At 37.5% G+C, this 23,365-nt stretch overlaps 3 protein-coding genes across 3 annotated transcripts in view; 1 reads left to right on the top strand and 2 right to left on the bottom strand.

Moving 5' to 3' along the window:
* The window catches only part of gpc3 (glypican 3), a 138,101-nt gene extending 131,830 nt beyond the window's left edge, over window positions 1–6,271 (bottom strand). Inside the window, exon 1 of the mRNA XM_058797755.1 lies at window positions 5,720–6,271. Within this exon, the coding sequence (XP_058653738.1) occupies window positions 5,720–5,876 (157 nt within the window). The 5' untranslated portion in view covers window positions 5,877–6,271. The remainder of the gene's footprint in view (window positions 1–5,719) is intronic.
* A 6,974-nt stretch (window positions 6,272–13,245) lies between these two features.
* On the top strand, window positions 13,246–14,497 carry ccdc160 (coiled-coil domain containing 160). The gene has a single exon (XM_058798483.1). The coding sequence runs from the start codon at window positions 13,502–13,504 to the stop codon at window positions 14,426–14,428; it is 927 nt and encodes a 308-aa protein (XP_058654466.1). The 5' UTR covers window positions 13,246–13,501; the 3' UTR covers window positions 14,429–14,497.
* On the bottom strand, window positions 14,491–22,112 carry cab39l1 (calcium binding protein 39, like 1). Its single transcript, XM_058798482.1, has 9 exons — window positions 21,878–22,112; window positions 20,500–20,668; window positions 20,254–20,418; window positions 20,005–20,123; window positions 19,505–19,673; window positions 18,195–18,254; window positions 18,031–18,096; window positions 17,581–17,724; window positions 14,491–17,320 (listed from the first exon to the last, which is right to left on the bottom strand). Exons 2-9 carry the CDS (start codon window positions 20,614–20,616, stop codon window positions 17,129–17,131), a joined length of 1,032 nt encoding a protein of 343 aa, XP_058654465.1. The 5' UTR covers window positions 20,617–20,668; window positions 21,878–22,112; the 3' UTR covers window positions 14,491–17,128.
* Window positions 22,113–23,365: the final 1,253 nt, after the last annotated feature.

The following is a 23,365-nucleotide window of genomic DNA, read 5'->3' on the forward strand; positions in this document are numbered from 1 at the left end:
AACTCCTGAATTCCCCCTCCTTCCTGCAGCCTCGCCCAAAGGCCTAAGGTGTGCGAGTATCTCTGTCGGAGCCCAGATGAAAAAGATGGCTCTGACGGAGACGTGGTGAGCGCTCTGTACACATTTCAGCCTCACGCTCCTCCTTAACAAGCCTGAAGACACAGAGCGCAGCCAGATGCATGCATAAGCGTGATCTTAAGAACCATTTATAAAGCTATCAGCATGCAAGTTTAATGGGGGCTGTGGGGAAAACATGCTGTGTTAAAATACAGAAAATGTTAAAAGGATGTTATTAGAAGCATGAATTATAGAGAAACGACACAGGAATTATGACGTTTCTTTCTAGACTTGCTTCAAAGACATCAATATGTGTGCACAATTAAAAGAAGTGGAAAGTCAACGGGCTGATGAAAGTATACGAAGTATATGATTATGAATCGGGCTCCTCTGCCAGGGAGGCAGGAGAGTTAATGGACTAAAGCAAAGCCGTCTGTCGTCTTACAGTGCCATCGGAAGTATTTAATGAAAGAAAGTACCTCAGACTTCCACAGCATGGAGCACACGAGGGTGAGATTCAGTTTGGGAAAGATAAAGTAAATAACAGCACAATAAAAGCCCGCAGCTCGCACAAACATGCTGTGTTGCTCTGTTTCAATCAAATCCAAGATACGTGCTTTAATAGAAAGTCTGACCGCAGTCATTAGTAGAAACTTTCATGGCTTGTGGGCATGTGATCCCTCACCTTCAACTTTAAATGGACTACCAGAGACATTGACCTAAGCCATTATCTCATAATTACAGAAACTGTGTGGGCATTTATCAAAATATGAAGGTACTTCACTGCCCAAGGCTCAGTCTACTGCCCCTTGACACTATACGAAAGTCTCTTAAGGATTTCACATACCGCTACGAAAAATGATAGAACCTTCCAAGCAATGAATATGTGAATATATGAAGTCATCACTGCATGTGAAAATGAATGTGCATTGAAAATACATCATTGTTATATAACAATAATAATGCTTCATTTATTCTACATAAAAATAATAAAAAAATATTAAATATTCTACAAATATTTCTGTAAAATATTAATTGAAAAATATTATTGTAATTAAATTATAAATCTTAAATTATAATGCAATAATTAGTTTAAAAATAAATACATTTAGTAGAGTAAATAAAATATGTGAATACTAATATGTAGTGAATAATAAAAAATGCAGCTATAAATCAACTGAACACCAATTAACGGTGAATTTTCGATGACAAAATACTTCCTTAAATCTCAAAAGATAAGTAATCCATTTGTAGATTGATTTCCCCCCAAAAGTGTAAATACTGTGGTAACTTCAAAACATTTGAGCATCCAGACACAGGCTCAACCGATGAGACTGAAACAGGACTATCCACTTGACCAACCAATGGCAGACGTAGTTTCCCTATTTACAATTCCATTTGTTGAAATAAGACGGCATGCTTAGCGAGGTAGTTTATAATTTCTACAAGGACTTGCTTTTGATAATTGGAATAACAATACTGTCTGCACTGAGAGGATCTAGCCTTTGATGGGGTGAACAAGTGTCTCTGAAATGCATTCTGCCATTACTGACATTAAAACAAGCGGCACAGAAGCCCCTTAACAGCCTCTAACTCGAGCTCTTGAAGGAGGTCAGTGGCACTTCATTAGCTGGATCTCATTCGTGAGTACCAACGGACGGGAATATGGCTCCCTCTCATCTCATGTTGATCAGAGAGACTGCTGAGAGATAGACCCTGACTTCACTTTGTACTCAACCCTCCGAACCCCTCATTACTCAGACGCTCTCTTCAGCGAAACCAAAGCAACGTCACCGAACTATGAGTTTAACAATGGTCATCCTTATTTGAGTGCTCATTATCTAATAAAATATTTGCAGGGGACGCCACATCAAAACGTCAGATTGATGTAACGACTGTACGTGTGAGCCAGAGTAAAGGTGCCTTTGAGACTACAAAGACAGTCAGCTGTCTATTGTGCTTTGACATTAAGCTCTTCCTCTCGAGACGAGGAGGCCGGGATGAGTGAGAGAGACATCAACAAAAAAAAAAAAAAATGTAAAAGACGTGCCAGTGGAGAAAGGGAGAACCTCTCGTTGGCTTTTTTGGTCTTGTGGCCCCCTGGCATTACATGCGGTATGATTAGAATTCAGTTCAATCTTCCTGCGGGCTGCATGTCTCGGCTTGGCCTCCTTGTATTCCATTGTAGATACATCAGTCATCACATCCTCTCTTCTCTCTAATGTTAGTCCATCCATCTCTATCTCTCTCTCCATGCTAAAAATCCTCCTCTCTCCATCCCACTCACAGAAGCCAGTAGAGATCACATTTGGCAGCTGAACAGAAACTCAGCGGTTGCATCTATCACAAATCAACCCAAATATCACCACGAGTTTAAAGCCCACCACCGGGTTTACTGGGGTCACAGGGCAGCTGATGCAGCTGCCTGTTGCGTGGTTCAGAAAAAGGGGTCTCTGAAGGTGAACGCCGCATATAATACGAGAAACAGACCAAGAGAAATACAAGTTTCTGTAGCACAGCAAGTGCGAACTTTTGGAACCAAACTCGCAGGAGCTCAGAACATGAGATGCGATACAAATCAAGCAAAGCATTAAATCTACAAGCAGGCCGGGAGAGAGAGTAAAACTCTCGGTGGAATAAATAAAATCACTAGAAGGTGACAGCAACACTATACGGCCCGAAGTCGTTCCCATTTCCAATTAACATTAAGGTTGTCTACATTCATTTGCCACTTCAAGGCCAGCGACGTGCACTGGGTTCAGAATAGATGCTCCATTTGAAGGAAATTGGATGGCTCTTTTTGCACAATGCTCTTTGTGTACAAACAAGGCTTAACAAAATCATCTCAAACCATCATTAGATTTTTTAAATTATGATTTTATACGATCGGACACATATAAACATGGACACACGTCTTTAAAAGGGAAAAGTTATTAAGTTCACTTCTTTCCTTCACACATCTGTTATGATGCATTTGGCCAACACATAAATCAATACCCAATAAGGGGGGCAAACAATTAACCTCACGTACTTTCATAGTCTGACATAATACAAGGACACCCAATTAAGGTTTCTGGCTACATATGCTGGAGCCGCGTGGTATCGGTTCATATAATGAATCAAAATGAATAAAGCCAAAGGCTTCGCCGCACCACTAATTACTGCACCAGGCATAAAGTCCAGAGCCCGGTGCCGCTGGGATTATCGGGACTCTACACCGCCTGCGGCACACTTCCGAAAGAAAAAAACTCACAGTTAGTTCTTTCTCTGAAGAGCAATGTTTAGGTTTCAAAAACTAGGGCTTCAAAAAGGCTTTTATTGCAGGATTGTACCCATCAGTACATGAAGTCCCATACCAGCTACTGAAGAGGAGCACAACCAACCCAAAATGCTTTCGAAGATATTCATATGAAAACTGCAGCATATTTGAGTTTCATATCTTATGCATGCAATCCGGTAAGTTTTCGTAATAACTGAGAGTGCCACATTTAATTTAAAGTATACCAGATAGCGAATGCAGGTTCTTGCAGTCCAGTAAGATATGCAATGCAATCACTCTGTTACTTTTCTTAAACTCTGATAAAGGTTAAAATGTGTTAAAATTCCTCTGAGAAGGCAAATGACTGAGAATATCACTCTGTTCCTTGTCCTTAACCCAATTGCAATCCATTTAAATTGCAAATGCGAACTCTGCAAAAACGAACAGCACCTCTGATTAAATAGAACTGGGAAGGTCACTTTGTATCTTCTGAAAGCAGCTGAACCATAAGTGATCACTCACGTTTTACACCCATTCACCTACAAGTCGAATCACATGGTATTAGAAAGACTCATAATTTTTCAAATGATTCAAATTAAGTAAAAAAAAATTATAATTTTTTTTTTTTTTAAACAGAAAACAACTTGTTTGTCTTTCTCAATTTTAAAATGCAAAACGTGTAATGTTAATTAACTTTAGTGAAAAACGAATGACTAGAATAGTGATGTAAGTTTATCTAGAGTTCTTTTTAAAGCAATTGCTACCACTAGGGGAAAAAATGAAGATACTTGCACATAAAGCAGCCTAACAACAAAATGCAGTCACTGGGGAAAAGCAAGATCGTTTTCAGCAGAATTTTTGTTGTGAGGGCCAAACAAACTCTCCATGTTTCTACCCCACTTCTCTCCAGCCTCCAGTTGAGACAGAATTAAAGCTTCAAGCAGCTAAGGGGAGATGTCAAGTGGAGAGTCAGCCATCCATCCTGTCATTCATCTCAACTCATCTATCTCCTCAGCTCTCCGCCGGGAAATGTAGCAACCTCAATAAACAGACTAACACAATTCGCCTTCTCCAGCATGACAGGTAATTCACACTAGTTATGGCTAAGAGAAATACATTTACAGCTCTCCTCGGGCTACTTCTGCAGCCGCCGCTCAGAGCTGAAGATGACAATCCAGTCAGGACACTTATTTCATCTTCAACCTACTGATAGAGCTTCACATCACGCAGAGAGTGAAAATAATATCCCATGAAATGAGCTACAGGAAATGCAAACACAAAAAAAGGAATTGTACAGCAAGTCATTTTAACATTTGGTCTTTAAAAATAACTAGTACGTGTTTTTGTTACTAGTATTTTTTAATAGGTAAGCCAATAGTGACTAGTAGCCCATCCTTTTCAATTTCACTTCAGTTTAGTGGGCTATTAGTCACTAATTAGCCTATTCATTTGCTACTATAATCACTTTTCCAATACTGAAAAGTAAACTACTTGCAACAAATGTTTTTTTTAATTGAACTGGGGATTTGTGGTTCAGATATGAACTAGTCACTTTTAAGTAGTATGCATTGGTTGTTGCTGGCACCTACTAGTGTCTATCTCAATTTGTACGAAATGAATAGACACTAGTATTCATATTACAGACTGTTACAAGTAACAACTGGCATACATGGTCTCACAGATAGCTGTCTAGAATGTAGCTATTAAAGCTGGAAGATAACAGTCCAGTGTGAAATGTTTGCATTGGAATATAGATCCCTATAGAATTCGTTATCAAAAATGTGCAATTTGTTAAAAGTTACTACAATAACAACTAGCAACAAAAGTATAAACACTACTAATGAATAAATACTAATTGGGAGAATATGCTAATCACAGTTGAATTAATTACTAATAATTGAAAAATGCATGCTAGTAACAAAACTAGTCAGCCTACTAGTTAAATAAAGTTTAAAAGGCAAGCCATACGGTTAACCTTTCGTTATGACTGCAGTTTAATACTGAAGGTTTATGAATTGTATTCGATTAATCATGGGTTTTTACAGCATTGCAATGGAATATGGCTCAATCGTAGGCTATTAATGTACATTTTTAATTCAGGATTCTTAAATTTACTTTTACTACTATGCAAAACGTTTTTACGTGGAAAATATCAGGCTAACAACAGAATCATAGGCTATTTTAATAGGCTACATAAATCCACTCAATACCTAAAAGACAATAAACAAATAAAAACCACACACAAACACAGTATCACACATTATGTCAGCATTATGTTAAGTTTAAAAAATATTAGTACAAGGCAGGTAAAACTTTTGGACAGTGTTTAGAAACCTTTTTTGGACATAGATTTTAATTCACATACAAAGATACTTAATCTAAGATCTGAATAGCTCGGTTTACCTGAGACTGGCGTTTCTGGGGTCCATTTCATCCCCGGGTACAAAAACTGAAAAGACGAGCGCACTTCGCGACAGTCCAGCACCTGACTGTTCGGCCGAGAGAACGGCAGCATCAGGACGCACAAAATCAGTGCACCGTTCAACTTCCGTCCAGGCATTATGGATCCAAATGCGCTGAAGTAAAGAGATATGTGGCGATAGATTTGATTACAAGCGCAAATGAGGAGAGCAGGAACGATCTGCGTCGCCTGAAGTGAGCAGAAAGCGATGTGCTGGAGTCAGCGGCGGCATCACTGAAGTGAGTGTGAGGAGAGTCCTGTGGAGCTCTTCATCTCCACCTCATTAACAGACACAAACTTCATGCCCACAAATCAAGGTCACATTTCCCTGTTTAAGGCGGGACTGCGCGGTTTACACGACTCTTGCATTATTTAAATGAACCGGTTACAGAAGAAGTCCGTGTGGTATTGAACTCTTTCGTTGGTATTAAAGTTATGATTATGAAGGCAGGAGGCGCGTTATGAATCCCTTGCACTGCTGCGATCATGCGCACAGAGAGACCAAGATCAAGTCTGGGCTACTACACAAAATTCAAATCGACTTTTTTTCCCCCTACCATATCTCACTCACGTCTTATGCTAATTTAATTGTTAAAAATATGAAATGTGGTCATTGGATTCCGAGCAATGTCTATGTTACATGACTAATAAATTTACATTTTCAAATTCATTTGAATATGCAAAGCAAACAACAAACACAATTTGTCACATTTCCAGCTATCTGCTGCCATCTGGTGCTGGTAAGGGTTATTGCAATGTTCAGTCACTAATAAATCTCTGAAATTAATTTCATTCTAAGAGGGGCGAAGTAGAATAATAAATATCCACATTTTATTGAGAATTAATACAATTTAAATAAGCACAGCATACATATTCAAAATGAAATATATATATATATATACAACAACCTGCAGGTAATGGAATCTAGCGGATTACAGATGGATACCGTGCAATTTTTGTTGGAAGATTTTTGCTACTATTAAAATTGCAGAGTCATCCACCCGAAAACAGCAAGACATATTTGTATAAAAAGCATAAACATATGCAACTGCATTTTATACACACTCTTCATCTCACATTATTAAAGTGCTGCCTTTTATCAATATAGAAATCCATGCATCTTAAGTTTTTGCTATTTTGATATCTTGCATCTTAGAATTATGGCAGTGAATGAAAGAAAGCAAGAAAACTTAAAATAAAGAAAAATAAACTTCTTGCTTACTAACTGCATGTATTTGTAACAGTTGGAAATCATCTTCATTGTAGAAAGAAGATTGTCCCTGGTGCAGCGAGTTTTGCATGGATTTGCACAGCATGTCGTAATAAAGCTGGATGCAATCCTGCAAAACTCACCACGCATAACAGGGCTTTTCCATAAGCAGCAGCAGCAGCATCAAGCCCAGCTCCGGAGAGACAGACAGAAGGCGACCGGCAATACTTGAAGTGCAAACACTGCAGTAGATTCACTGGCACTACCTGCACTGTGAGCACTTTGGAACTGCCAGGACAAACTCACACAGATCATAGAAAACAATAGATATCGTGCAGTTTGATTAATAGAATAATAATGTCAGAATAGAGCATGTAAACTAATCAAATAACAAATGAACTTGGGTTTTGCTTCCATGTGCTGAACATACAGCTCCTCCTGCCAAAAGGAGCATCTAGCGCAGTAGATACTATACTACTTCACTATCTACACAAGATGCACCTTAGCAGGAAGGCCATATTAAAATAAATGTTACATTTGGGTGGCGTTCTGGTCCTTAGTTTCAGGGAAATGCTTCATTAATCTTCAACACGCCTAGGAGGGGAGGAAAAGACAAACAATCAACAATTTTATAATTATGCTTTCATTCCTTAATTAAAACATCTGGCTCATCTAAAGAATCAATTCATTAAAATACAAAGGTTTACAAATCACTATAAAATGTTTACACCCATTCAGCATGTTAAAATAATTTCTGTCCTTTCTACTTGATTTTACGTTTTCTACACATGCAATTAAACTCTAAACGGATTTTTTTTAAAGTGTTACTACATATATCTTTGGATTAAGTTTGCATGTTTAATAAATTGAATTTTTTCAGTATGTTTTGAGTCTGGCTCGTTATTGGCGCGCTTTGCTCGTGTCTCATTGGGTCTCTCAAAATGGAGGATCTTCAACTCAAGATAGGTACTTGTTGAAAGCTCTTTAATCACTGCTGTTATATATATATATATATATATATATATATATATATATATATATATATATATAGGCTAATTAAACAGCCTAAATACAAGGTCTACTGCCCAAAGAGTCAACTTAAAACTTAAGCACCTTTAAAATGCAATTCCCTTCACGCCATGTTGTCTAAATATTTATTTTTTTAGATGCATTTTAATGCGTTTCATAGTCAGAGAAGCGCATTAGGCTTTATTACGCATTATTTCGAATCTCATGCGTCCAGTACTGACAGAAAAACTCAGAAGATTAATAAGTTATCGCAAACATTAACTAGGCCTTGAGGTCGGTGCCCGATCTTCTGCTTGTGTGGCCCACAAGCTTTCCTTTCGAGAAGCCGACAGGCTGAAGTTTAATCGACCCTTCAATGATAGAACATGTTTATTACGATACAATTTAAGCAAAGCAGCTAAAAAGCTTGTTTACATAAGAGTGGGTGTTTTCAACAGGAAACGAACTCCTAGTATCTATAAGAGCTGAAAACAACAACAAAACTGGGTTAAGTGTGAGGAAATTTTAGGAGGTTTTAAACGACGGTCGGAAATGGCTATTTTCAATAATATGTTATAACTAAGTTATAGTTTCTCACCTGAGTTTGGGTTTTGATAGACTGACCCTTGCTATAGAGAAGAATTGCGGAGCCACGTGAAATACACCAATACTTACAAGTATGAGTAAATAACACTAACTTCTGTTTAGATAATAAACGTAAGAGACACAGAATAGAGACATTTTGAGCGTCGCACTCAAGTTTTGCAGTCTTTAAATCTAGAGAGAAATTTAAAACAGGGTCCAGATTTAGGTAAATTATAACTCGCCTGCACACAAACTTTTAGTAACACGGGTTAAATATTAATCGGCAAATCGTGTCAACTCAGCCGTAATTGTTTCATTTCCTTCCCCCAAAAAAATAAATAATCAGAACAAATGACTTTCATAGTCACACATTACATTTCCCCAAATACAGTCCTCAGAAGTTGCTAGTATCATTATTTTAAAAACGAATTTCACTTACATGTGCTTAGTTAAGACAACCAAACACCTCCAAATATAATATAATAAGCGCTCAAGAGTCCATTAATTGATCCATCTCCTACATTGTCTGTTAGCTCCCCAGCTGCTCCACACACACAAAGCCTGTCCCACCGACAAACACTGTCACACTTTCAACGTTTCCACAATCATTTCTCGCCACAGCACAGACCCACGCGTGAACGCTGGTCACGACGCCAGTAAGTTGACGCGTTTTAGGCCTCCGCCGAAGTTAAAGTTGAGCCTAACCTCCGAGTTGTTTAGGATCATCAGGTTGGAGAAGGTTTACGAAAGAGGCGCGAACGTCTCGTCATGTGATGATGGGCCTCGCGAGCCTCCTCCTCCCCAACTCAACTCACTCAATCCCCCCACGACTCACATACGCTCTCCTATATCCTATCTTCCACTTACCACTTTCACAGGATTTGGTCTGACTGCTAATTTGTATTTTTTTTTTGGCATTGAGGATTTGTAAAGCAATTACGGTACTGATTTAAATAAGAAAGTGTTTACGATTTGCTATATTAATGTTCTTCTTGGCGAAGCTTTACTTGGGACTAGTGTAAGCAAGCAAATTTATATAGACTTGGTGGCAACCCAAAAACAACAGGCCTATAGGACACTTTGGGGAGGAAAGGAATTTTAACTAGGTTGTAGTTACAACCGAATGAAATGTAATAATAACCCATAATGAATTTAATAGGAACAAATACAATTGGTTATAATGCATAGTGCATTTATTTAACACAGACATGTGTGACCCTGGACCACAAAACCAGTCAATTTGTTGAAGTAACTGAATAAATAAGCTTGTTTTTTTTTAGGATTGGACAATATTTGGCTAAGATGCAATTGTTTGAGAATCTGGAATATGATGGTGCAAGAAAAATCTAAATATTGAGAAAAGCACCTTTAAAGTTGTCCAAATGAAGTACTTTGCAATGCATATTACTAAACTAAATTCAATTTTGATATATTTACAGTAGGAAATTTACAAAATCTCTTCATGCAACATGATCTCCAGTGTTGGGCTAGTTACTCAAAGAATGTAATATATTACTCATTACTAGTTACTCCTTTCAAAAGTAATATTGTTACTTTACTTATTACTTTATGGCAACAGTAATTAGTTACACTACTAGTTACATTACTTTTTCTTCACACCCCACAGAAGTTGTAACTGTGTATCTTCCAGATAAAGTTCTTCTAGAATGTTACTAATAACATATTTCTTCCTCATCATTTGACCAAAATCCACATTGGATCGCAGTCAGAAGTTATTACAAACACTCAATAGTGATTGATAGTGACATTCAAGTAGAAGTGTTGTATTCATCTCAGTAATTGTCATGTGTAGCTTGAAGTAATTTTTCCTTTACCCATATGCGATTAAATTTCGTTATGTATTTGATCAAATCACATGAGTCCAAAAATATTTTTAATTATATTAATACAATGTACCACATGCTGATCAGAGGGATGTAATGCCAGAGTAAAGTAAAGCCACAACTTACACAACAGATCTTTTTTCCTGACAAAATCAATATAATGCAATATTTCTGCTGAATGTAAGCTTTTCCATATTCCAAGCTTCTGCACTGGGGACATCACATGCATGTGTGAGTCATGAAAATTATGAAAATAAATCTAGGAATTATTTGATTGTTGAATTTTAAATCAGCGGGGTTGAGGCATCAAAAGTAACTAAGTAACTAAGCTGTTTTATGTAAAGTAACTGTAATATTATTACTGAAATCTTATTAGTGATTAGTTACACTACTAGTTACTGCAAAAAGTAATAACATTACAGTAACTAAATTACTAGTAACTAGTTACTGCCCAACATTGATGATCTCATAATGATTTTTGGGATAAAAGAAAAATCGATAATTTTGACCCATACAGTGTATTGTTGGCTATTGCTGCATATATACTTATGCCTGGTTTTGTGGTTCAGGGTCACATTTGCGCATTAAATTTAATAGTCTGCATACCTGATCATTGCAGAAGTGAAGAATGAGTTGAAGGCGTTTTATCCTTGAGGTTTCAATATCTTACTGCGCAGATGTTTCATGTTCAACCCATGTCGCCACTCAAGACACACAACAAAATGTTATGTCATGCATGTAATTGTAGAGCATCCCTTTTTTCTTGTTGGGGGTGGGGGGTGATGGAAAGTCCGCACAAAATCCCTCTGATTATCTGTCTTAGCTCTTGAAATAACTGGAGTACTGTTTATCAAAACCGGTGGGAATCCTGGAAATGCAAACCTCAAGACATTACATGTCATCCAAAAGTTTGCTAAAAATAGTTTGAATGTAAGACACTCTGGCTTCATGGGAATAAATCCTATGGTCAGTGAGAGACAGAAGGCTTCGGTGACCTCTGACCCCGGGTTCACTCAGCCCCCACTATTCCAAAGTGGGATGCATGTGCACCATTGTATTAGGCTTCAAAGAGAATTTCCCTCAGCATTCCTGTGTCGTTTTGTCCACGGGTTCATCTTGTGTTTATTTTCGAGTATGCTTATTAAAAAGTGGATGCAATCCAATTATCAAACCTTTGTTTTTTTTTACTAAACACCGTTTAGAAACTTTAACATGTTCACGTTTCTAACACAGTTTTGAATAAAGATCTGCAAGTTACCACTCTCTTCTTTAAATAGGAGGAAATCTCTGAGCATCCTTTTGAACTTTAACCTACTTTTCTCTCTCCAAGGCACAAAGAAAATGATCAGCGTGAAAAAAGGGATGTAGGGTGTATGCGTTTACTTATGCTGACTAACTGATTAAACTAGAAACATTGACTTGAAAATAATGTTACTTGTTGGTAAACTAAACAATAGATTTTAATTTTTTTTTTTTGGTTGAGTTTTTTTAAACTAAATGACAGTACATGTAATTAAACAGATACAATTTTATACTATAATTTACGTGTATTTTTAAGAAAAAAAATGTATAGGTCTATAGTGCTGTAAATTAAAATTGATCGCTGAAATGTATTTTATGTCTTAAAATTAATCCCGCTTGCAGCTTTCCTCTTGATATAAAACAGCTACAATTCCAGGATAATATTCAAAACCTTTTAGACATCTTCCAAATCACTCTGAGCTTAATGCGTTTTGAGCAGGTGTTATATGTGACCCTGGACCACAAAACCAGTCTTAAGTCGCTGGGGTATATTTGTAGCAATAGCCAACAATACATTGTATGGGTCAAAATTACTGATTTGTCTTTTATGCCAAAAATCATTAGGATATTACAGTAAAGATCATGTTCCAAGAAGATATTTTGTAAATTTTCTACTTTAAATATATCAAAACTTAATTTTTGATTAGTAATATGCACTGCTAAGAATTTAATTTGGACAACTTTAAAGGCGATTTTCTCAATATTTTGATTTCTTGCACACTCAGATTCCAGTTTTTCCAAATAGTTGTATCAAATGTTGTCCTATCCTAACAAACCATACATCAATGGGAAAATTTAGCAAAAATGGACCCTTATGACTGGTTTTGTGGTCCAGGGTCACCTATTACATTTAATAATTTTTCATATTTAAATTCTCATTGATTGTTGTCAGCTTTAAACTTTAGCAAATATAAGCCCTCAAGTTTCTCTGTATTTTATATACAAAGAATTTTACACATTTCGAATAAATTCCAAGGCAAGCTGAAGGCAATGCAAATGTGACCCTGGACCACAAAACCAGTCATAAGTAGCACGGGTATATTTGTAGCAATAGCCAACAATACATTGTATGGGTGAAAATTACTGATTTTTCTTTTATGCCAAAAATCATTAGGATATTACATAAAGATCATGTTCCATGAAGATATTTTGTAAATTTCCTACTGTTAATATAAAAAAAAAAAAAAAAAAAAAGTAATATGCATTAAGAACTTCATTTGAACAACTTTAAAGGTGATTTTCTCAATATTTAGATAGTTTTGCACCCTCAGATTCCAGATTTTTCCAAACAGTTGTATCTCGGCCCAGTGTTGTCCTGTCCTAACAAACCATACATCAATGGAAAGCTTATTTATTTTTATTAAAAAAACAATAAAAATAAAACAAAAAAACTGACCCTTATTACTGGTTTTGTGGTCCAGGTTCACAAATGGAAAATGCACTTACATAGACGTAACAAGCGTTTCAACCAGCAGGGGGCGCAAAGTGTTCGTTGCGCTCTCCTACATGAAAACAGGAAGTTGCGCTCACTGTACAGTCAACGACGCTGATGTTGTAAGTATGAACCGCTAATATAAAGTGTGTATAGAATCGCCTTACAACGTTTCCTACAATTTTGCTTGTTTCATCAATGCCGGACATTCAAAAAAAAGCTCTAACGGTTTTAAACGACCTGCGTTTTCTTGTAACTGGTGAAAGAAACGGGGTTTGAAAATTAAGTGCCCTTAAATAGTACGCTGTTCCACACATTTGAATAAAGCTCAACCAGTTTAGTTATGAGGAACATGGAAATCACGGATCAAAACACTGCACACTTCAGGGATGACCATCACTGGGTGGAGAAACTCTTCCCTCCTCGTTTCACTTTCCAAAACCTGCTGGAAGACCAGACCAACACAAACAAACAGTGCAGCAGCTCAATGAAACCACCATCAACCCTCTCCACAGACATAGATGAACCCCAGAGGAGCCACAGAAGGGAGATATACCTGAGAGCTTTGAAAGATGTTCAGCAAACTGAGCGACTGCGCAAGAAGGAGGCCCTAGATAAGAGAATTATTAGGCCTGTCGATGAAGGAGAGACCTCTGAAAATCCTACTGACCAGAGCAAGACTGCGGGACAGAGGTGCATTTGGAATGAGAGGGACATCACCAAATTGCGGGCTGGTTTTGAAGAAGTGAAGAGGGACAGATGGCGACTAAAGCAACAGCTCAGTTGTTCAGAGGAGCAGCTTAAAGCAGAACATGAGGAAAGGATGAAGCTACAAGGCCTGGTGGAGAAGCTGGAGGAACAGTTAAGCCTTTCCAAAAAAAGGGCTGCGCATCAAGCCCTCGTGATAAATGATCTGAAGTCAGAGAGCCAAAAAATGAACGCTCAGTTACATAAGCTGACTATACAGGTCAGGGAAACAGAAGAAGACGCAGACAGGTGGAAGATGAGTCTGAGGAAAGCAAAGGAGGACATGCAGCAGATCACGCAGGAGCGCTCCAACCTCGCATGGGAACTGGAAAGAGCGCAAGCGCAATGGAAATCTGAAGGAGACAGAATAGAAAAAGTGGCTCGGATAGAAAATGAGGCTGTACTCCTGAGGCTTCAGAGAGAGATGGAGCAGACCCGAGCTGACCTGTGCACCGAGAGAGAGAGTCACTCAAGGAGCCGCACAGCCCTCGAGCTCTTACGCAGACATTTTAGCAGCCAATAACAAAAGCGTGACTTAAAATGCAGCCATATAAATCAAGATCACATTTTTAAATAAAGACAAAATTGATGTTACCGCACATAAGAAGTGCCACTGTTTATTTTATTTTCAATATGCTTACACACTTACTCTTTTGTTTAAAATAAAACTTTATGTACATATATAATCCTCTCCCACAGTGAAAAATAGAACAGAAATCTCATAGGAAAATGAGTGAAAACAGTGAAAAGCATAGCAAACATTATCAGTCAAACTGCAAATAATAAAGGTGTACAAAGGTGTATGTAATCCACCATAATAACTTACCAAAGATCTAACATATTATGAATCTCTTTGTCAGAGATCACTATCACTGCGTGGAGAATCTAAAGCCTCAAAGCTTCAATGAGCTTAAGGACAAAAACCCTGTTAGCGGAACAATCACATTTGGCCAAACACCCATTCATGTACATGTGGTATCAAGTGACATTTAATGAAATGGTGGAAATATTTGGTTATCGATAGCTGTAGATCTTTTGGGAAAAAGGCGAATGAATCAGTCTAGGCCACCGTTCAACACAAAGGCTTTGTGAATTCACACATGATGCGGTTTATAAAAGCAAATAAAGGCAGCTCAGAAGGTTTTTCAAATCCTAAACACTTACAATGAAGTTCCACATGCACAAGTCATACTTTTACAAAAACATTTGCTTCTTTCTGGTGATGAGCGAACGACTGAAACGATGTCAAAGCACAAGCACACATTGACATTTGGATGAATTCATTAAAAACCTTTTAGAGTGAAACTGTGGCTCATTTTCACAAGCACGGCGAGTGCTCTCTCTCACACTCCTGGCATTCTATGTACTCGTTAGAGAACTGAAAAAAATTAAATTGTTTCCCTTGTAGGTCCTATTCACCATTACAAGACCACAACTTTGGCATGAAGTAAGGTCTTATTTGAGCTTGCATAATTCAAACTACCACCCCACATCCAAAATAATACCAGAAACACTTAACACTAAGGTTTGATTTGTTAACATTAGTTAATGCATTAGGTATCATGAACAGTTAATAATAAATATGCTATTGGTCATTATTAATTCAAAACAACTAATGTTCATGTATGCAACTTAAAATGTATATATATATATATATATATATATATATATATATATATATATATATATATATATATATATATATATAAATAAATGAACCAAAATTAATAAATTCTATTAAAAGCACTTACTAACGTGAATGAATTAAACCATACTGTAAAGTGTTTCCACAATATCTATTGAAACAAAGCAGGGGGGAAAACAGCACTTAGGAATTTAAAACCTATGAGGTATATAAGAAAGGAACTTGTGCAAACAGAGTACATAAAATATATTCAACTTAAGATATAAAGACTAATGGTGGAACCTTTCAGTAGAATCCCGTTCTGCATTTCATCTAAAACTTCCAAGAGGTACTGAAAGAAATAATCCATAGGAGAACCAAACTCTAGGTCTATAACATGTTACCACAGCTTTGGCTCATTCAAGTTTGACAGTGCAGGACACAAGAACTGTGTTAAATGCTCTTTCCTACTGCATCCATCTTTTAAAGGCTTAATTGGCTTGTCTAAGCTGTCTATCAAAGCGCAGCTGAGGAATGTCATGACATGCCCCAGCTCTAGCATTTCACATCCTTTCAGTGTTACAGTGTGTGTGGAGGTTATCATGTCTTGCACTGTAATTGTGTACCATGTACTGAAATTTATGAACCCTGAATTCATTTCATGGTTCATCTAAACTGAGAAAACTTTAAATGAGTATTGTTATCATTTCATATTCATTTAAATAAAACTAGTCCTCCTAAGGTGTTAACCCAAGCAAAAGCAGAATAATACTACAAATCAAATGTTATAGATAAAATATAAATGTAACAGAAGACCCAGAATGACCAAGCTACTTAAATAAGGCACCCAGTTAAAATGGAAATTGAGTGCAGCATCCAACATGACCGCTAAACTCTACAGGCTATTTTTTTTTTTTCTCTCTCTCCGTAAGATTTCACTTGACTATATGACATTTTCAGGCTAGAAAATTCTTTAACGTCCCTTGACTAGTTTAAAATGTGAGAATGATCAGATGAATTTGTGTTTGTGTACTGAAAGAAGGCCCCATAATGTCCTGTATTTATGACCTATCGTTAATATTTGGTTTATGAAGTGGCACTAATGGCCTACCTGGAGCAAAGCTACCAGATTTAGTGCAAATATGCAAAGCCATACCTGTACCAATATACATGTTCTAACTTTTAAAAATTTTAAAAAGGCCTGAGCAGGCTTTCAATATACTTTTCATTCTGATCAATTTCAATACATTTTCTAATCTAAGATTTACCATCTAAAAGTAAGTCAACTGTACTTCCTTTTTAAGGGCAGTGCTAAAAATGTACTGTATATACTGTGGGTTTAAATGGAGTGCTTGGGTTCCACTTGCTCCTCCTGCAGCAAAAACCTGCTCGCCCCCAAGTAAAGGGACAGACATGTGTTTGCACATCCTGACAGCATTTCTCTACCTGTTTCAGAAGTTGGATGTAAAGACATTTATTCCGAGTGATTCCTTTCTTTCTGTCTTTGACTTATTTTTTTCCTCCCATCCAATTCTCACCCACATAATCAAACCACATCTCTAGCCGAGCTCCCCGGTTCTACACTCCATGTTTTCCCAATTAGGACTCCTCTGCAGGTGCAGGCCGTTTGAGGTCCCGGATCTGCTTAATGAGATAGTTCTTCTCATCGCAGAACTGCTCGTCTTCAGAGCGGTCCGTTTGAAAGTGGCTCAGGAATTCCACCAGCTTGGACTGATTCTTGAGGAGGATGTCGAGCACAGGCTGTGTCTTATTGGGGTTAGCCACAAACACCTGAGAGGACACAAGAAACCAGTTAAAAGTGCGGTCCAAGTCACTGAATCCACCTTCATGCGGTCTGAACTACAGCTCACACACTAGTGACTGACCCTGACCTGTTTACATTCAATAAGTGAGGCCAGAACTGGGACAGAACACCAGTCAGCTGCAAAGTGTGGAAAGTAATTGGAGTAGACCAAGGGAAAGGCAGACAAGCGAAGTGCCAAATCCAAATATATTGTGTTACATGAAATGCTGTGCATATAAACACATACCTTAAAGACATGGAAGGCTTCAAACTGGATGTTGCGGCTGTTGTCTCTCAACATGTTCATCATCAGCTTTAGGTTCTCAGCTCGACTGATGTATTTGGTCATGACTGTGAAGTTGTGTCTGTCCAGTAATAGTTCTCCTAAGAGCTGGATATCATTTGATAGTCACTTATAACTCACTTAAGAACAATAACAAAACTATGTGGTAAGAATGAAGCCAAACCACCCAACATATTGCAGCTTTTATTAAACCAAGCAAGGTTCGTCATAAAACATTCCTATGTGAAGACAAAGTATGTGGCTATCCTATTTTCTGAGAACTCTTTTCTTTCGCCATCTTACTTTCTTTCATGTATAGATCCTAGCACCTTAATCTCCACCTCAAGGGTTTGAATACCATTACAAGCTTGAATTATTGAAAACAACCCTGTGAAAACGGCGGTTTATGCTCACCTTCAGAGACTGCCGCTTGGTGACATAATTTTCAGAATGCAGCAGCTTTTCATACTCTGTGAACACCTAAAAACAGTTTTGAAATGATCAGTCATTATACATTTGTCCATAAAGTAGAGCAGCCAGAAGCACTTATATACAAAAACACTTGCAAATGAACTCACTCTGTCGTAATTTGTCTCCAAGAAATCTGCACACATGATCTTATGTCTTGTCAGCAGATCCTAAAAACAAAGTCTTAAGGTAAATGCACTTTTGTAATTTTCTCTTTTGAAAGGTTTTCGAATTTCGATTGCTTGATTTAAAGCAATAGTCAACCAAAAATTTTAATTCTGTCATTCTCTTACGCAAATTCTGCCTCATTTGTTCTCGTGCATCAAGCACACACCTTTCAGCTTCCCTTTATCATATTTGATGTGCTCTATGTATGCATGTTGATCAATGTTTGAATTGTGTCTCCTCAGAAGACTTGGATTACTTAATATGGATTACTTTTGTTATCTCTTTATGTGCTTTTTGAGGTTTGAAAATGTTGACCCCATAGATGTTCAAATGGATGGGTAAAATTGGAAATGGGTCATCAACTAACACAACTTAAACAAAACAATTGTGGCTTCTGCCACATGACCAAAACATTGTAATAAATAAAGTTTTTTTTGCCAAGTATGACAGAGTGTGGGATTGTTCCCTTTTTTTCTCTTCATAATAGTCTGTTGTACACAACTACCAGTGTATTTTTTTACCGTTTCATATAAATTTATAAATAACTTTAAAGGTGCAGTAGGAGATGTCGGAAAATGCTAACTTTAGCCTGATAGCACTAAAAGCGAACATCCCACCCTCCCTGCAAATCGCCGTCCAAAGCCACACCCCCTGAATGCATGAACGCACACACAGACCAGACGACCAGAGACAACATTACTACAATACATCATGTGTCATTCATCAGTGAGAAAACGTTACAGCACAGTTAGTAAAAGTACTACAATACCAGGAAGCAAGATCAGGTTGTTGATGTTTGCCTGCCATTCTCTCTCTGTCTGCACAGCGTACGTGATCGCGCTGATGACGTATCCTGTCTGCGCGAACAGAGTGCGCAGAGGTATGCAAATACACATGTTGACAGGCAGGTAGGAAAGTCAATCAAAACACTCGGAACGAGCGTTTTGATTGGACGAACATTTCTTGGTCGTACGCCTTCCACAGAATATATAAATACATTTATACCACTTAACGATCGCTATCGGGATGTGAAGAGACTTTCAACCAGTATAACAAAAAAAATTCTGAAGACAATCACCTATTGCACCTTTAAATAGTCTTATGGCATTACCTCATAAAGATCTCAGATGATTAAATATAAAGCATTTTGCTATAAATTTATTAGTGTATTGTGGCCTTTTTTCATGTTCCTAACGCAAAGTTTACAAGTCAAAACTTACTAAATGGACTATACTTTGTGTAAATTTCATACCTTAAAAGAGGCGAAAGCATCAGAGGCAATGTCAAAAGTAGATAGCTCCACATAGCGAAAGAAGCAGTAGAGCTCCTCAGAGAACAGAACGATTCGGGCCAGAGGCTCATGACGCAGACATTCTCTCAACATCATGCCACAGTTAAGGGCCACTTCTGGGGTTTCATAGCTGCGTTCAAGAGATAAATAAATAAATAAATAAATCCTGTTATTTCTCTAATGTGAGAACCACAATTGTTTGTATATACGTATATATAAAACCACATAAGTCATCATTAATTCATAATATCACACCAAAGTGTCAATAACTAGATGTGTTATGTGCTGTAAAAGTGACATGCCATTGGCAGCTCAGCTACGTGGACAGGAAATGGGAAAATTAGGGTCCTAAAATAACCATACAACCACAGTCTCCCGTAACATCAATTGGAAAAGCCAGGCTAATCAATGGCTTCTGAAAGTGTTGATCTATGGCTATGCCCTGGGGTCTGGAAACTCACCCTTTCAGCAGCATAAAGAGGATCTGTGAGTGGGAAGAGATGTACTCCACAGTCGGGGTGCGAGCGCCAATCTGGCGACGCACTATGTTGCTAAACAGATGCACCACATCCTTCTTTCCCTTTGGTGAACAACGTGTTATAAATCAAAGAGAGCAAACATCAAATGTGTGGTTAGTGCACAGAGCAATATATCTTACAGCAAGACGGAAATAGTTGCATTTCAAACATTTCAAAAGCAATGATATGCACCTCGAAATCAATCCTCTGTAGGTTTGCTATGAGGGAAATGAGGAGGTTGGTGTTGTAGAGCTCTTGAGCCAGTTGAGCCACTGCCTCAGTCTGAGGCTCCTTGTCTCCAGTGCCAGACAGCACCTCTTTCAAAGAAGCAAGATTTTTTGATACTTCCTCTGCAACCTACAGGAAAAACAGTGAGTTTTTCTGACTCCGTCACAGTCCACAATTTGCATCGAGATGTTGACATAAAAAAGGACCAACCTTTTCACATTTCTTGCTTTCAGATGACTCCAGTTTCTCCAAGTATGCTACATGCTCCTTCAGACTCTTCACAATCTCTGCAGGGCTCTTCTGAGACTTCCCAAAAGGGAATGGCATGGTTTCAGCTGGGATGTGCGTTGGACGTCGAAGGACAACAGAAATGATTCACCTTTAAAAGGTGAAAAACAAATAGCGTACAACATTATACCGGCGAGTAAAGAATAAACTCAAAACAGTAATGACAAAAGGACAAAACCGGCCTTTTCAAAGCAGCCAAAATTAGTCATAAATTTTATACACTTCAGAAACACTACATACAATGAAAATGGCTTGTACGGTTATTGCTACTAATAATAATAATAATATAATTGTATAAGAACAAAAACTTGTTAAGAGAAAGGTCTCTGTCAAGAGTACTCTGACATACTGAAAACAACATTGCTTTTTGGTTTAATTGCACTACATTAACAATATTTACAGACTTCATTCCTTATGACTGTTTGTTTGTTTTATTATTACTGTACAAGTAATAACCCAAGTATGTTATGAAACACCTTCTAAAATTGCTCAACACTGACTAGTACAGATAGAGATCGTAGAGATAGTTCAACACGTGTGAAATCATGACATAAAATAGGTTAAAGTACTAACTAAACGACTCACTTCGATGAGCAACTAGGCAATTTTATTCAACTTGAAAAACAGCTAATATCCCGATGAGCTAAGCTAATCTCCACCCAGCACTTATCGATCAACATTTCTCAGGAACTCGATATTACTCATCAGTCACTTTATTACTGGGTAGTTTGTCACCCTATACGGTCTTAACATGAACCCATAACACAACTGTTCACAGGAAGAAATAATATCCACTTTTTTAAGCTTTCAGCTGGCTGGACGTGTAGCCATGCAAGTTAGCACGTTGGCTAACTGACTTCTGTCAGGCATGATCATCATGGCCAAACGAGCTAGAAGAATAACTCAAACCAGGAAACTAACCACTTAGATAACTTATTTTGTATCTTGTTTCCATCTATGTAATCTGTCAGAGTAGATTTTAGTCATATGGGTCTTCCTAAACCCGTGTGAAGTCGTTTCTGTTTGACACGCAGTTAAGAGTTGAACCTTTCAACTTTTCAATGACATTTTTGACAGTTGATCAAGTTGCTGGTATTCGAAACTGATCTTTTATTCTTAAAAGAAAAACAAATGATTGATAAACTATTTAAAAAAACAATAAATCAACATAAAACCCAGCTGAAATGTATATTTGAAGTGCGAGCTAATGTTAGAGTGAAAAAAAAAAAAATGACAGACAACACGTCAGGCTAAGTGGATGTGTGTTAGCTGGAGGTGGAAGGAAGGCAGAGACACTCACCGCATTCACTAGACTCAAAACGTCCACTTTAAAATCCGCGATGAAGAGAAAAGTAAGCTAGATCGACCTTGTGAGCGGCTAAATATAGAGTTATTAATCCAGTTCAAACTATGTCGAACACACCATTTACCTCCCCAAAAGGAGATAGTTCATGTGGCAGTAACTGCGATTAATCTACAGCTGGTTTGTTGCTCGTACACTTCAAGCGTCTGCCGCTTTACTTTATGAGGGAAGTTGAAGAGAGTTTATGAACGCCCCCTTTTTTTAATTGACGTAAAAGCTGACCAATCAGAACACGCGCTGGGGCTCACACCCTGATCAGAAATCGAATTAAATGAAGATGAAGTGAGGCAACAAAACCACTGACAGCAAAACTGGGGCCTGTTTCATAAATCAAGTTTACCAAATAAGTCAGGTTTATTTCAGTTAGTCTGACTTATTGTCAGTGGATTTGGTTCAAAAATAAGTCAGAATAACTGAAATAAGCCTGGCTTGTGTTGTTTGGTAAACTTGTTTTATGAAACAGCCCCCTGGATTATGGACCATGCCAGAAGTCAGAGGCCTCCAAAGCCTAAAGTAAGTTAAACACCGGGGCCCTTGTTGCATACAGCGCAAGCTGACCACTAGGGCCCCTGACTACTATTTTTAATTCATTAATATTAGCATCCCAAAACACACGGTTCGTAATTTTTAGTCACTCTTGTTTTTTTCCATTTGTGCCTATTCTGTTTGGACTCACTTTCACTTTGTTGTTTATTGTTATATAATTGTTGGGTTAGCTTGTTCTGATGTACTTTAAAGCCACCTTGAGCACTTTCTAAAAGTGTTACAGTATATAAAGTAAACATTATTAGTAGTAGTAGTCCTTTGCACGGCACCTCTGGTCATGTGATCAACATGGCTGCACCCATGAAGGAGTGACCTGCTCCATGTAAAATAGTGTAAAATCTATGTAAAATAATAAAATCTTTTTCCAGAAGGCTACTATGTTCACTTCATGTATATCATTTGAATCTGAAAAGTTATTTTCATGTTTTAAGGCCTGTTCACACCAAGTAGGATAACCATAATGATAACTATGAAGTTTAAATAATCGTTATAATTCTACAATAGAGAAGTGAACACCACAGCTATCAAGATAACACAGAGGAACGATTTTCTAAACAATAAATACATTGATAGCCAAACGGAATCCTAATGTAATTATAGTTATAATTTACAATAAGACTGAAGAATGTGTCAGTACACAGAAAAAGTACATAAAATATACCAAAAGTAAACATAATAATAATATTAAAAATCTATATACAGATGTGGTTATGCAGGAGAATGTGAATAAGAAATGGGCTGTAAATGTTAAATAGGGTGAAGTCAGCTAAAATGGGCTATCAGGTAAAATGGGCCAAATAAGGTTGTAGCATCATATCTCTTTAAATTTTTACAGAAAATCATAATAACTGATCTTGCATTGTTGCTTCAACACTTGTT

This window comes from Onychostoma macrolepis, chromosome 14 (assembly GCF_012432095.1).
Source record: "Onychostoma macrolepis isolate SWU-2019 chromosome 14, ASM1243209v1, whole genome shotgun sequence".
Classification (NCBI taxonomy): Eukaryota; Metazoa; Chordata; class Actinopteri; order Cypriniformes; family Cyprinidae; genus Onychostoma; species Onychostoma macrolepis.

What these genes read in the sequence shown, in the direction of transcription:
- ccdc160 (XM_058798483.1), top strand. Translation starts at nt 13,502, where the DNA reads ATGAGGAACATGGAAATCACGGATCAAAACACTGCACACTTCAGGGAT.
- cab39l1 (XM_058798482.1), bottom strand. Translation starts at nt 20,616, where the DNA reads ATGCCATTCCCTTTTGGGAAGTCTCAGAAGAGCCCTGCAGAGATTGTG. An exon ending in CTCTTTATGCTGCTGAAAGG is followed by an intron (nt 19,674 to 20,004) that starts GTGAGTTTCCAG and finishes TCTTGAACGCAG; the next exon opens with CTATGAAACCCCAGAAGTGG. An exon ending in AAGCCTTCCATGTCTTTAAG is followed by an intron (nt 17,321 to 17,580) that starts GTATGTGTTTAT and finishes GTGTCCTCTCAG; the next exon opens with GTGTTTGTGGCTAACCCCAA.